Source organism: Salmo salar, chromosome 16 (genome assembly GCF_965601325.2).
Source record: "Salmo salar chromosome 16, fSalSal1, whole genome shotgun sequence".
Taxonomy (NCBI): Eukaryota; Metazoa; Chordata; class Actinopteri; order Salmoniformes; family Salmonidae; genus Salmo; species Salmo salar.
The window spans coordinates 2,743,554-2,756,060 of NC_138306.1; the positions used below are offsets into that span (position 1 = coordinate 2,743,554).

The 12,507-nt window shown below is 43.4% G+C and overlaps 1 protein-coding gene across 1 annotated transcript in view; it reads left to right on the forward strand.

Moving 5' to 3' along the window:
* Positions 1-11,131, forward strand: part of LOC106573025 (CD82 antigen) — a 57,934-nt gene extending 46,803 nt beyond the window's left edge. Inside the window, exons 5-9 of the mRNA XM_014147626.3 lie at positions 463-537; positions 2,734-2,832; positions 6,423-6,596; positions 10,308-10,391; positions 10,781-11,131. Of these exons, the coding sequence (XP_014003101.1) occupies positions 463-537; positions 2,734-2,832; positions 6,423-6,596; positions 10,308-10,391; positions 10,781-10,858 (510 nt within the window). The 3' untranslated portion in view covers positions 10,859-11,131. The remainder of the gene's footprint in view (positions 1-462; positions 538-2,733; positions 2,833-6,422; positions 6,597-10,307; positions 10,392-10,780) is intronic.
* The last annotated feature ends 1,376 nt before the right edge of the window (positions 11,132-12,507 follow it).

Here is a 12,507-nt window from a genome sequence, read left to right on the forward strand (position 1 = left end):
ACAGTTGGTCAGCCTGCCATGCAGTCTCCCCGCGGACTGCAATGTAATCGGCCATAATCGGCATTCAAAAATGACGATTACCGATTGTTATGAAAACTTGTAATCGGCCCTAATTAATCGGCCATGCGGGGTTACAGGGAGATAAACCTGGGAGCTTCAGGGGTGTAGTGAGGTCAGCCATGCTCTACTTCTGCGAAAACATTTCAAATGACTTACCTTATTTCAGTGTCCATTCAACTTCTGAGATTCCATTTCAGATTGACTACTACTATACTCTAACTTGAGCATGAACATTGATTTTTTTTAACTAACTAACATTTCAAGTCAATAACATTGATTAACATTCTCTGTAAAACTTGGTTTGGCCTGTGTCATGCAAACTAGACCATTGTTGTTTTGAACTGTTATAATGAACCTGTCAAACTCACTTTCCCATTATGCTCTCTGTCTGTCTCTCCCCAGTACTTCACCTGCCTCCTGCTCATCCTCATTGCCCAGGTAACCGCTGGGGTGCTCATCTACTTTCAGAGAGACCGGGTGAGTTATACCTTCCTCCCTATGTCCTTCCCTGTTCTTTCTACCCCACACTCTCTCCATCTTCACCTCCCTCTGCCTCACTCTTCTACCGCCTCTCCCGTCATCCCTCTCCCACCCCCCTTAATCCTTCTCCCTCTTTGCCTTCCTTTCCCCCCTCTCCCTTTCCCAATCCCTGCCCCTCTCCCACCCCATCTCCCAAGTCCCGCTCTCCCCCCTTCTCCTTCCCTCTCTTGGCCTCGCAGCTGGGACATACCTTGCATTCCCACTCCCCCCTACACAGCTGTACCTTCCCTGACTCCTGGGAAGGCCTTCTCAGAATCCCCCCTCTGACCCCTGACTGTGATGGAATGGACAGTTAGTGTAACAGGAACAGGGTGTGCCAGGAGTGAAGCATTGTTCTGTGATGAATCAACGGTTGAGTTCTGATTCTCGACCCTTCTCCGGAAGTGTACACTCGTGTACTTCCACTTATGGATTTAAAAGGATTTAAGAAATATGGTGGAAACTTCCTCCAGCCATGCTTGCTCCAGTGCAGTGTTTTTAGGGGGGATTGAACGAGTAGACACCACTGGGTGAAGAGTAGAGAATCGGACTGCAACCCATGAGTGATACCAGTGGAAAGTGAAAGACTGGGAGACTGAGAGCAGGTGGGGTTGAGAGAGAAATGTGTGAAATCTGCAGAGGATGCGTGTATTGCTGTACTGTGGTGTTGTATGTTTTCATTGTGAGCAGTTCATACAGGTAGTTCCGCTTCTACTGGGGTGGGGGTGAGGGGTGGGAAAGGTTGTGGAGGGGGGACAATGTGGAAGGCATTTGCTTGTGAAATGTGTTTCCAGCTCTGTCGTGACGCTTGCCAACTCTGAGCGGCTGGTGAAATGACAGCATGGGGATGGAGACGTGCCATCACGGTGTATGATGGCACGTCGCCCCCTATAGGTGGGAGAGGGGCACTAGCAGCACCACAAGGGTTGGTCAACTGTATATCTACTGTAACTCTAACATTAAAACAGCATAGATACAAACTTGAGTTTGAGCTATTTCAAATTGCACAAGCTCAAGGAGGAAGCTTTTATTTAATTGTTTAACTCAAAATCGAGGTAGAATAATGATATTCAAGATTTCATATCAACTTGTTTGGACCTGTGATTCTTGTTTTATAGAAGAAAGAAGAGTAGGCTAATGGGTGAAATTGGATGTGTGTGTGTGAACAAACGGGAGTGTTTTGTTTGAGCCGATCTGACCGGTTTGAGTTCTGTTAGCTCGGCCGTTCCCATGACTCACGATAGGTGGGGGTTGCTATGGCTGTTCGTGTGTGTGTGTGCGTGTGTGTGCATGCTTGCGCTCTGTGTTTAGGGTTTACCACAGGCCAGGGCAGGGTGGCACACTTTCCCAGAACAGGGTTGGGCTCCCTCACCTCTCCTCCCCTATTAAGGCATGTAGGCTAGGCACAACTCCCCTGCCTCCCTACCATGTGGCCCTGTAATATACACTGAGTGTACAAAACATTAGGAACACCTTCCTAATATTGAGTTGCACCCCCTTTTGCCCTCAGAACAGCCTAAATTAGTCGGGGCATGGACTCTACAGGGTGTCGAAAGCATTCCACAGGGATGCTGGCCCATTTTGACTCCAATGCTTCCCACAGTTGTATCAAGTTGGCTGGATGTCCTTTGGGTGGTGGACCATTCTGGATACACACGGGAAACTGTTGAGCGTGAAAAACCCAGCCTGGCACCGAATACCATTCCTCGTTCAAAGGCACTTCAATCTTTTGTCTTACCAATTCACTCTCAATGGCACACAAACACAATCCATGTCTAAAATGTCTCAAGGCTCAAAAATACTTCTTTAACCTGTCCCTTCCCTGTCATCTACACTGATTGAAGTGGAGTAAACAAGTGACATCAATAAGGGATCATAGCTTTCACCTGGATTCACCTGGTCAGTCTATTCCATGAAAAGAGCAGGTGTTCCTAATGTTTTGTACTCTTAGTGTATAGCTTGTTGTCATTATTTGTATATAGAAAGACTGACATTGTGCTGTTTATGTGTGCGTTATTACCCATGCTCTGTGCTATATTCAGGTCTCATAATATTAGTGCATCATGCCTAGATAATATTAGTACCTTTTATTGTCCTAACTTTAAAAGTTAAATTAGCTCAAGCATGTATTATTTCCTTTGTCTCCCTATGCAGCTGAAGCATGAGATGTCCAACATCATCAAGGGGATGTTGGTCAACTACACTGGTCAGAACAGGACCACAGAACACACCTGGGACTATGTACAGAGGACGGTGAGTAACTGGACCTACCTTAGTTTCCACTTTATCAACATTGATATTTACACTGAACAACAATAGAAACCCAACATGTAAAGTGCTGGTCCCATGTTTCATGAGCTGAATAAAAGATCCCCGAAATGTTCAATGCGCAGAAAAAGCTTATTTCTCTCAAATGTTGTGCACAAATTTGTTTACATCCCTGTTAGTGAGCATTTCTCTTTTGTCAATATAATCCATCCACCTGAAGCTGATTAACCTGTCTGGGCCAGTGGGACGCTTGCGTCCCACCCTAATCAACAGCCAGTGGAATCGCGTCGCGCTAAATGCAAAACCTCATAAATGCTATAACTTCAATTTCTAAAACATATGACTATTTTACACCGTTTTATAGATACACCTCTCCTGAATCGAACCACGTTGTCCGATTTCAAAAAGGCTTTACAGCAAAAGCAAAACATTAGATTATGTCAGCAGAGTACCCAGCCAGAAATAATCACACAGCCATTTTCAAAGCAACTAGCATGCATCACAAATACCCAAAACACAGCTAAATGCAGCACTAACCTTTGACAACCTTCATCAGATGACACTCCTAGGACATCATGTTACACAACACATGCATTTTTTGTTCGATAAAGTTAATATTTATATATAAAAACAGCATTTTACATCGGCACATGACGTTCAGAAAATCTTTTCCCTCAAATGCTTCCGATGAATCAGCGCTACAATTTACAAAATTACTATTCGAAAATATTGTTAAAATGTAATATTGTCATTCAAAGACTTATAGATTAACATGTCTTGAATGCCATCTCTTTGCCAGATTTTAAAATAACTTTACTGGGAAATCACACTTTGCAATAAACGACGTGGTATGCCCAGAAAAAAAGTCTAGGCTATAAATGTTGGAGCCATCTTGGAACGATCAACCATCAAAAATACTATTGTAAATAATCCCTTACCTTTGATTATCTTTATCAGAAGGCACTTCTAGGAATCCCAGGTCCATAACAAATGTAGTTTTGTTCAAAAAAGTTTATAATTTATGTCCCAATAGTGTTAGCGCGCTCCGAAGGCTAGTGAAAATGTACCGTGTGCGTCTGACTTGTCGTCAGGAATGAGCAAAAAAAATATATTTAAGTTCGTTCAAACATGTCAAACGTTGTATAACATAAATCTTTAGGGGCTTTTTCAACCAGGGCTTCAATAATATTCCATTGGGACGGTTGCATTGTCTTTCAAAACGTTTCGAAAAGGGAGAGTACCCATGGGCGCCGACGTCACAATGGTAATGGCCCATCCCCTGTGACCAAGATAAACATCCTCTCTTTCAGTCAATTTTGATAGTAGGAGACTCAAACCACTTTGTAAAGACTGGGGACATCTAGTGGAAGCCATAGGAAGTGCTAAATGAATCACAAGCCCCTGTGTGTTTCAATGGCAAATGTTTGAAGTGATATCCACACATCAGATTTCAGTTTCCTGTCAGGATTTGTCTCAGGGTTTTGACTGCCATATGAGTTCTGTTATACTCACATACACCATTCAAACAGTTTTAGAAACTTTAGGGTGTTTTCTATCCAAATCAAACAATTATATGCATATTCTAGTTACTGGGCAGGAGTAGTAACCAGATTATATCGGGTACGTTTTTTTATCCGGCCGTGCAAATACTGCCCCCTAGCCCTAACAGGTTAAACAACATGATCATTAACCTCTCTAGGGGGTGTGGGATGGTAGCGTCCCACCTGGCCAACATCCGGTAAAATTGCAGAGCGCCAAATTCAAATGAAATTACTATAAATATTTAACTTTCATGAAATCACAAGTGTAATACATCAAAATAAAGCTTAACTTGTTGTTAATCCAGCCGCCGTGTCAGATTTCAAAAAGGCTTTACGGCGAAAGCAAACCATGCGATTATCTGAGGACAGCGCTCAGCACACAAAACATTACATACCAGCCAAGTAGATTAGTCACGAAGGTCAGAAATAGCAATAAAATTAATCACTTACCTTTGATGATCTTCGTATGGTTGCACTCACAAGACTCCCAGTTACACAATAAATGTTAGTTTTGTTCGATAAAGTCCCTCTTTATATCCAAAAACCTCAATTTTGTTGGCGCATTTTGTTCAGTAATCCAATGGCTCAAATGCGGTCACAAAAGGCAGAAGAAAGTTCCAAATAGTATCCATAAAGTTCGTAGAAACATGTCAAACGATGTTTACAATCAATCCTCTGGTTGTTTTTAGCCTAAATAATCGATAATATTTCAACCGGACAATAGCGTCGTCAATATAAAAGAAAAACTAGAAAGGTCATGCGCAGGAAACAGCTCTGGGGACATCCCACTATCCACTGACTCAAAGTTGTCATTCTCCCTCATTTTTCAGAATAAAAGCCTGAAACAATGTCTAAAGACTGTTCACAACTAGTGGAAGCCATAGGGAATGGAATGTGGGTCCTATCCCTTTAAATGGTGGAAAAGCTTTCATTGGAAAAACAGCTATTTCAAAATAATGGCACTTCCTGGATGGATTTTCCTCAGGTTTTCGCCTGCCATTTCAGTTCTGTTATACTCACAGAAATGATTTTAACAGTTTTAGAAACTGTTGGAGTGTTTTCTATCCAAATCTACTAATTATATGCATCTCCTAGCTTCTGGGCCTGAGTAGCAGGCAGTTTACTTTGGGTACGCTTTTCATCCGGAGGTGAAAATAGTGCCCCCTACCCTAGTGAGGTTAAACATGTGCACCTTGTGCTTGGGTCAATAAAAGGCCACTCTAAATGTGCAGTTTTGTCAAAACAACACAATGCCACGGATGTCTCAAGTTTTGAGGGAACAAGCAATTGGCATGCTGACTGCAGGAATGTCCACCAGAGCATTTGCCAGAGAATTGAATGTTAATTTCTCTACCATAAGCCGCATTCAATGTCGCTTTAGAGAATTTGCATCACAATCGCAGACCACGTGTGACCACGCCAACCCAGGACGTCCACATCCGGCTTCTTCACCTGCGGGATCATCAGAGGGGGTGCGGAGGAGTATTTCTGTCTGAAATACACCCTTCTTGTGATGTAAAACTCATTATGATTGTATGGGCCTGTCTCCCAGGCCCACCAATGGCTGCACCCCAGCCCAGTCATGTGAAATCCATAGATTAGTGCCTAATGAATTGATTTAAATTTACTGATTTCCTTATATGAACTGTAAGTCAGCAACATCTTTGAAATTGTTTCATTTGCATTTATATTTTTGTTCAGTATAGTTCAGTTGTCAACTGAATGTGATACTGTGCTTTCAAAAGCACAAGCACTCTCACGGCGCTATTTATTCAAAAGGTTTCCACTTTAACATCCCCCTCCCGTGTTCATTCTTGCATATCTGGCTCTCCTGCCAAGCCTATCACGCCATAATGTTCATGCGAGCATCAGGCAAGGAGTGTTGGGTTTCAGCAAAGAATTTAACTGGTACATATGAATCATGCTTTCTCTCCCTATTTCTTTTGTTCTTTCTTTCTGCCAATCCCCCTCTCTCTCTCCCCCATCCTCTTCCCTCCTCCCTGTCCTGCCTCCACCCCCCTTCCCACCTTCCAGATGAAGTGCTGTGGTTGGACTGGCCCAGGCAACTGGTCGGAGAATGTATGGATCAGGAACAGTTCTGTCTCCATGTACCCCTGCTCCTGTCGGAACGAAACCCTGCCCGGGACTGATGTCAAGGAGACAGGGCTCTGTGAACACTTGTCCAACGACCTGCCGGTCTACGAAAAGGTATGTTGAAGGAGGGAGATGGAGAGAGGGGGGGACAGATGTCAAGGAGTAGGCTGTGTGAACACCTGTCTACTGACCTGCCTGTCTACAAAAACAGTATGTTGGAGAGAGGGGGAAGGGAGGGAGAGCTAAAGAGCGAGGATGGGAGAGGGGGGACTGACATTAGACCATGCTCTACCGATCTGCCAGTCTACGAAACGGTATGGAAGGAGGGAGGGCGACAGATGTCAAGGAGACTAGGCTCTGTGAACACCTGTCTGCTGACCTTCCTGTATACGAAATAGTATGGAGGGAGGGAGAGGGACAGATGTCAAGGAGGCTGGGCTCTGTGAACACCTGTCTGCTGACCTTCCTGTATACAAAATAGTATGGAGGGAGGGAGAGGGACAGATGTCAAGGAGGCTGGGCTCTGTGAACACCTGTCTGCTGACCTGCCTGTATATGAACCACACCCTGGCTCTTGTTCATTAGGGCAAACCATAGCAAAACTTCTCTGTTTATATTTAATTTGAACAGGAAATGTATTTTTAGCAAAGGTCTGTCTCATCTCATTACAAAGTTGTATTCCTATATGAATCTAATCAGACCCCATCTGACCATCCGACAGCAACCCAGTCATGTCCCAGATGGTAATTCAGTAAGGCAGGACTACAGTAGTACTTAATCACCCTGCTACTGTATGTTGACAGCAGCAATCCCTGTTGTTTGTGTTGAGTAAAGGCCTCTATTCACACAGCAGAGACACACACACAGCAGAGGGCCGATGAATGTTTCCTATGTTTTCCCGTAAGGCTGTTGGACTGTTATTATAGAGGGATCCTTTTTATGTTCTCTCTTTCCAGCCAGCCTCTGGTTGTTATTCTACCGCTCTACAGGCCCCGCCAAAGACAACACACACACACACCGGTATGCATGCTGCACTGAGCCTCGTCCAAAGACAACAGTGGTGTTTGGAGAGCGCTCTGTGTCCTGACTCGTTTGGATCATCCCTTTATTCATACCTCTTTCTCCACACCTCTGTCTCTCTCTCCCTCTCTCTCCCTGTATCTATTTCTCTCCCCTCTCTATTTCTCTCAATCTCTCTCTTCAGGAGAATTCTGAAGAGACTCCGGGATGCTGGCCTTCTAGGCAGAGTTGCAAAGAAAAAGTCATATCTCAGACTGGCCAATAAAAATAAAAGATTAAGATGGGCAAAAGAACACAGACAATGGACAGAGGAACTCTGCCTAGAAGGCCAGCATCCCGGAGTTGCCTCTTCACTGTTGACATTGAGACTGGTGATTTGTGGGTACTATTTAATGAAGCTGCCGGTTAAGGACTTGTGAGGCGTCTGTTTCTCAAACTAGACACTCTAATGTACTTGTCCTCTTGCTCAGTTGTGCACCGGGGCCTCCCACTCGTCTTTCTATTCTGGTTAGAGAGAGTTTGCGCTGTTCTGTGAAGGGAGTAGTACACAGCGATGTACGAGATCTTCAGTGTCTTGGCAATTTCTCGCATGGAATAGCCTTCATTTCTCATAACAAGAATAGACTGATGAGTTTCAGAAGAAATGCTAATGCTCCAGATACTCAACTAGTCTGAAGAAGGCCAGTTTTATTGCTTCTTTAAACAGGACAACAGTTTTCAGCTGTGCTAACATAATTGCAAAAGAGTTTTCTAATGATCAATTAGCCTTTTAAAATGATAAACTTGGATTAGCTAACACAATGTGCCATTGGAACACAGGAGTGATGGTTGATGATAATGGGCCTCTGTACGACTATGTAGATATTCCATAAAAAAATCTGACGTTTCCAGCTACAATAGTCATTTACAACATTAAAAATGTCTACACTGTATTTCTGATCAATTTGATGTTATTTTAATGGACAAAAAAACATGGACATTTCTAAGTGACCCCAAACTTTTGAACGGTAGAGTATGTACAGTTGAAGTTGGAAGTTTACATACACCTTAGCCAAATACATTTAAACTCAGTTTTTCACAATTTGTGACATTTAATCCTAGTAAAAATTCCCTGTCTTAGGTCAGTTAGGATCACCACTTTATTTTAAGAATGTGAAATGTCAGAATAATAGTAGAGAAAATTATTTATTTCAGCTTTTATTTCTTTCATCACATTCCCCAGAAGTTTACCTACACTCAATTAGTATTTGGTAGCATTGCCTTTAAATTGTTTAACTTGGGTCAAACATTTCGGGTAGCCTTCCACAAGCTTCCCACAATAAGTTGGGTGAATTTTGGCCCATTCCTCCTGACAGAGCTGGTGTAACTGAGTCAGGTTTGTAGGCCTCCTTGCACACGCTTTTTCAGTTCTGCCCACAAATTTTCTATAGGATGGAGGTCAGGGCTTTGTGTTGGCCACTCCAGTACCTTGCCTTTGTTGTCCTTAAGCCATCTTGCCACAACTTTGGAAGTCTGCTTGGGGTCATTGTCCATTTGGATGACCCATTTGCAACCAAGCTTTAACTTCCTGACTGATGTCTTGAGATGTTGCTTCAATATATCCACATAATTTTTCTCCCCATGATGCCATCTATTTTGTGAAGTCCACCAGTCCCTCCTGCAGCAAAGCACCCCCACAACATGATGCTGCCACCCCCGTGCTTTACAGTTGGGATGGTGTTCTTCGGCTAACAAGCCTCCCCATTTTTCCGCCAAACATAACGATGGTCATTATTGCCAAACAGTTCTATTTCAATTTCATCAGACCAGAGGACATTTCTCCAAAAAGTACAATCTTTGTCCCCATGTGCAGTTGCAAATCGTAGTCTGGCTTTTTTATGCCGGTTTTGGAGCAGTGGCTTCTTCCTTGCTGAGCGGCCTTTCAGGTTATGTCGATATAGGACTCGTTTTAATGTGGATATAGATACTTTTGTACCTGTTTCCTCCAGCATCTTCACAAGGTCCTTTGCTGTTGTTCTGGGATTGATTTGCACTTTTCGTACCAAAGTACGTTCATCTCTAGGGGACAGAACGAGTCTCCTTCCTGAGCGGTATGATGGCTGCGTGGTCCCATGGTGTTTATACTTGCGTACTATTGTTTGTACAGATGAACGTGGTACCTTCAGGCATTTGGAAATTGCTCCCAAGGATGAACCAGACTTGTGGAGGTCTACAATTTTTTTCTGAGGTCTTGGCTGATTTCTTTTGATTTTCCCAGGATGTCAAGCAAAGAGGCACTGAGTTGAAAGGTAGGCCTTGAAATACATCCACAGGTACACCTCCAATTGACTCAAATGATGTCAATTAGCCTATCAGAAGCTTCTGAAGCCAGGACATAATTTTCTGGAATTTTCCAAGCTGTTTAAAGGCACAGTCAACTTAGTGTATGTTATCTTCTGACCCACTGGAATTGTGGTACAGTGAATTATAAGTTAAATAATCTGTCTGTAAACAATTGTTGTAAAAATGACTTGTGTCATGCACAAAGTAGATGTCCTAACCGACTTGCCAAAACTATAGTTTGTTAGCAAGAAATTTGTGGAGTGGTTGAAAAACAAGTTTTAATGACTCCAACCTAAGTGTATGTAAACTTCCGACTTCAATCTATTTAATTTTTTGGGCAAAAAATGTGGGGCTCAAAGCTGCCCTGAATGACGAGTCGCCACTGTGTATGGTATGTACATTACCTGGATTGTGCCATTAAAGGATTTCTAAAATTATATATCTGTCTCTCTCGCTCTCTCTCCCTCCCCCCTCTCTCTACAGGGCTGCATGCATAGTGTGGAGGGCTGGCTTCTGGAGAACTGTGGAGTTATTCTTGGAATCTGTGTTGGAGTGGCAGTCATTGAGGTATCGCACACACACACAGGCCCTCACACACACATTACATACATCCCCACACACAGTCCCTCATCATGTGAGGTATGAATGTGTATGCATCCTGCACCTTCAAGATTAATAATAGGAGGTCTACGGTGCCCTACCCTGTTTCTGCGCCTATTGTGGTTCTCTTTGTGTATGCTAGTTTTGGTTTTCATGCTTGTATGTGTGCTTGCCGTGTGTGGGCGTGCGTGTGTGTGTGTGTGTGTGTGTGTGCGTGTGCGTGTGCGTGTGCGTGTGTGTGTGCGTGTGCGCGTGTGTGTACGTGTGTGTGTGCACGTGTGTGTGTGCACGTGTGTGTGTGCACGTGTGCGTGCGTGCGCTTTTAGCATAACTAACCCAGTTGTTTCGTCCTCCAGCTTCTGGGAATGATCCTGTCTATGTGCCTGTGTAAGAGTGTTGTCCAGGAGGACTACACCAAAGTACCCAAGTACTGACTACGAAGACCTGAAGACAGGAAAAGCTATACACCACACACAGCATAGAAACACAGACATGCAGCCACACACTCTGACAGTGAAACACAGACACAGTGTCCGGACACACACACACACACACCCTCTCAATCAAGCACAACATATGCACCTGCATCTTTTTGGACACACACATTTTGCCTTATCTTTCATCAAATTACTTGGTTTTAGAAGACACTCATCTTTAGGTATTAATGAATTCAGCGATGGGTTATACCGTATCTGATGGAGTGAGTGTGAACAAACACCCATATGAACCCAAGATGTTCCTCAGTTCTCATCGATTATTTTCTGTCTCTTCCTGAAGCGCTTATCGGGGTTGAAAGGTAATTAGTTAGTAAGCTAGCTTTGTTTGTGAGAGCACTTTAGTGACTTTTTGTGAGCTGTTGATCAGTGAGACAGAGAGAGGATCCTGGACCTGTGCTGATCTAGGATCAGGTATCCCCTTTCCGTTCTTATCTATTCATTATTATCTAAAAGGCAACTGATAGTAGATCAGCACTCCTACTTTCTGAAGATGGGCTTTGGGGAGGAGCTTGAGATGCAACACTATGGAACACTGTGGAGGGGGTACTGCAGGAGGGGTATCCCACAGCTGCTATTTGTGGTGCTGGGGTGGGTTTTACTCCACTCTTTCATCATTCTCTCCACAGAGGCCTTAGTATCTTCTGCCTTCATCTGCCCTCCCTCTTTCTTACGGGTGTGTCTGGTCTGACTGGTCTCCGGAAAACGAGTAGCTACCAAGATTAATTAATAGATTTCATGAAGTATATTATACACTGAGTGTACAAAACCTTAGGAACACCTTCCTAATATTGAGTTGCACACCTTTTTTGCCCTCAGAACAAGTCTCAATTCATCGGGGCATGGACTCTACAAGGTGTTGAAAGCGTTCTACAAGGATGCTGGCCCATGTTGACTCCAATGCTTTCCACAGTTGTGTCAAGTTGGCTGCATGTCCTTTGGGTGGTGGACCATTCTGGATACACACAGGAAACTGTAGAGCATGAAAAACCCAGCAGCGTTGCAGTTTTTGACACTTAAATCGGTGCCCCTGACACCTACTACCATACCCCGTTCAATGGCAAATCTTTTGTCTTGCCCATTCACCCTCTGAATGGCACACATACACAATCCATGTCTCAATTGTCTCAAGGCTTAAAAATTATTCTTTAACCTGTCTCCTCCTCCCCTTCATCTACACTGATTCAAGTGGATTTAGAGCAGGTGTTCCTAATGTTTTGTACACTCAGTGTATATGTGTGTATGATATATTATGCTTGTGTTTTACCTTCTTTTATTATTTTATTTTCCTAATTTCTTAGTCATTTTTTCATGGGATTTTTTAAAACATGTGACTAGTAAGGGACAAATTAGTGATGGTTTGAGTCACTGAGCTTGGTCAGCATTTTATATTGGAAAGAAAGCGATCGCCTCAACCCGCCTGCTCTGTTTTTGTTTTATTTTCAGAATGCTATTCTTTGTTTCCACTCTTATTGTGTGCACCCCAAATTGCAACCTATTTCCTATATAGTGCACTCTACTTTTGACCAAAGCCCTATGTATTCCCTATGAGCCCTGGTCAAAAGTGGTATGCTTTAAAAGAAAAAGGG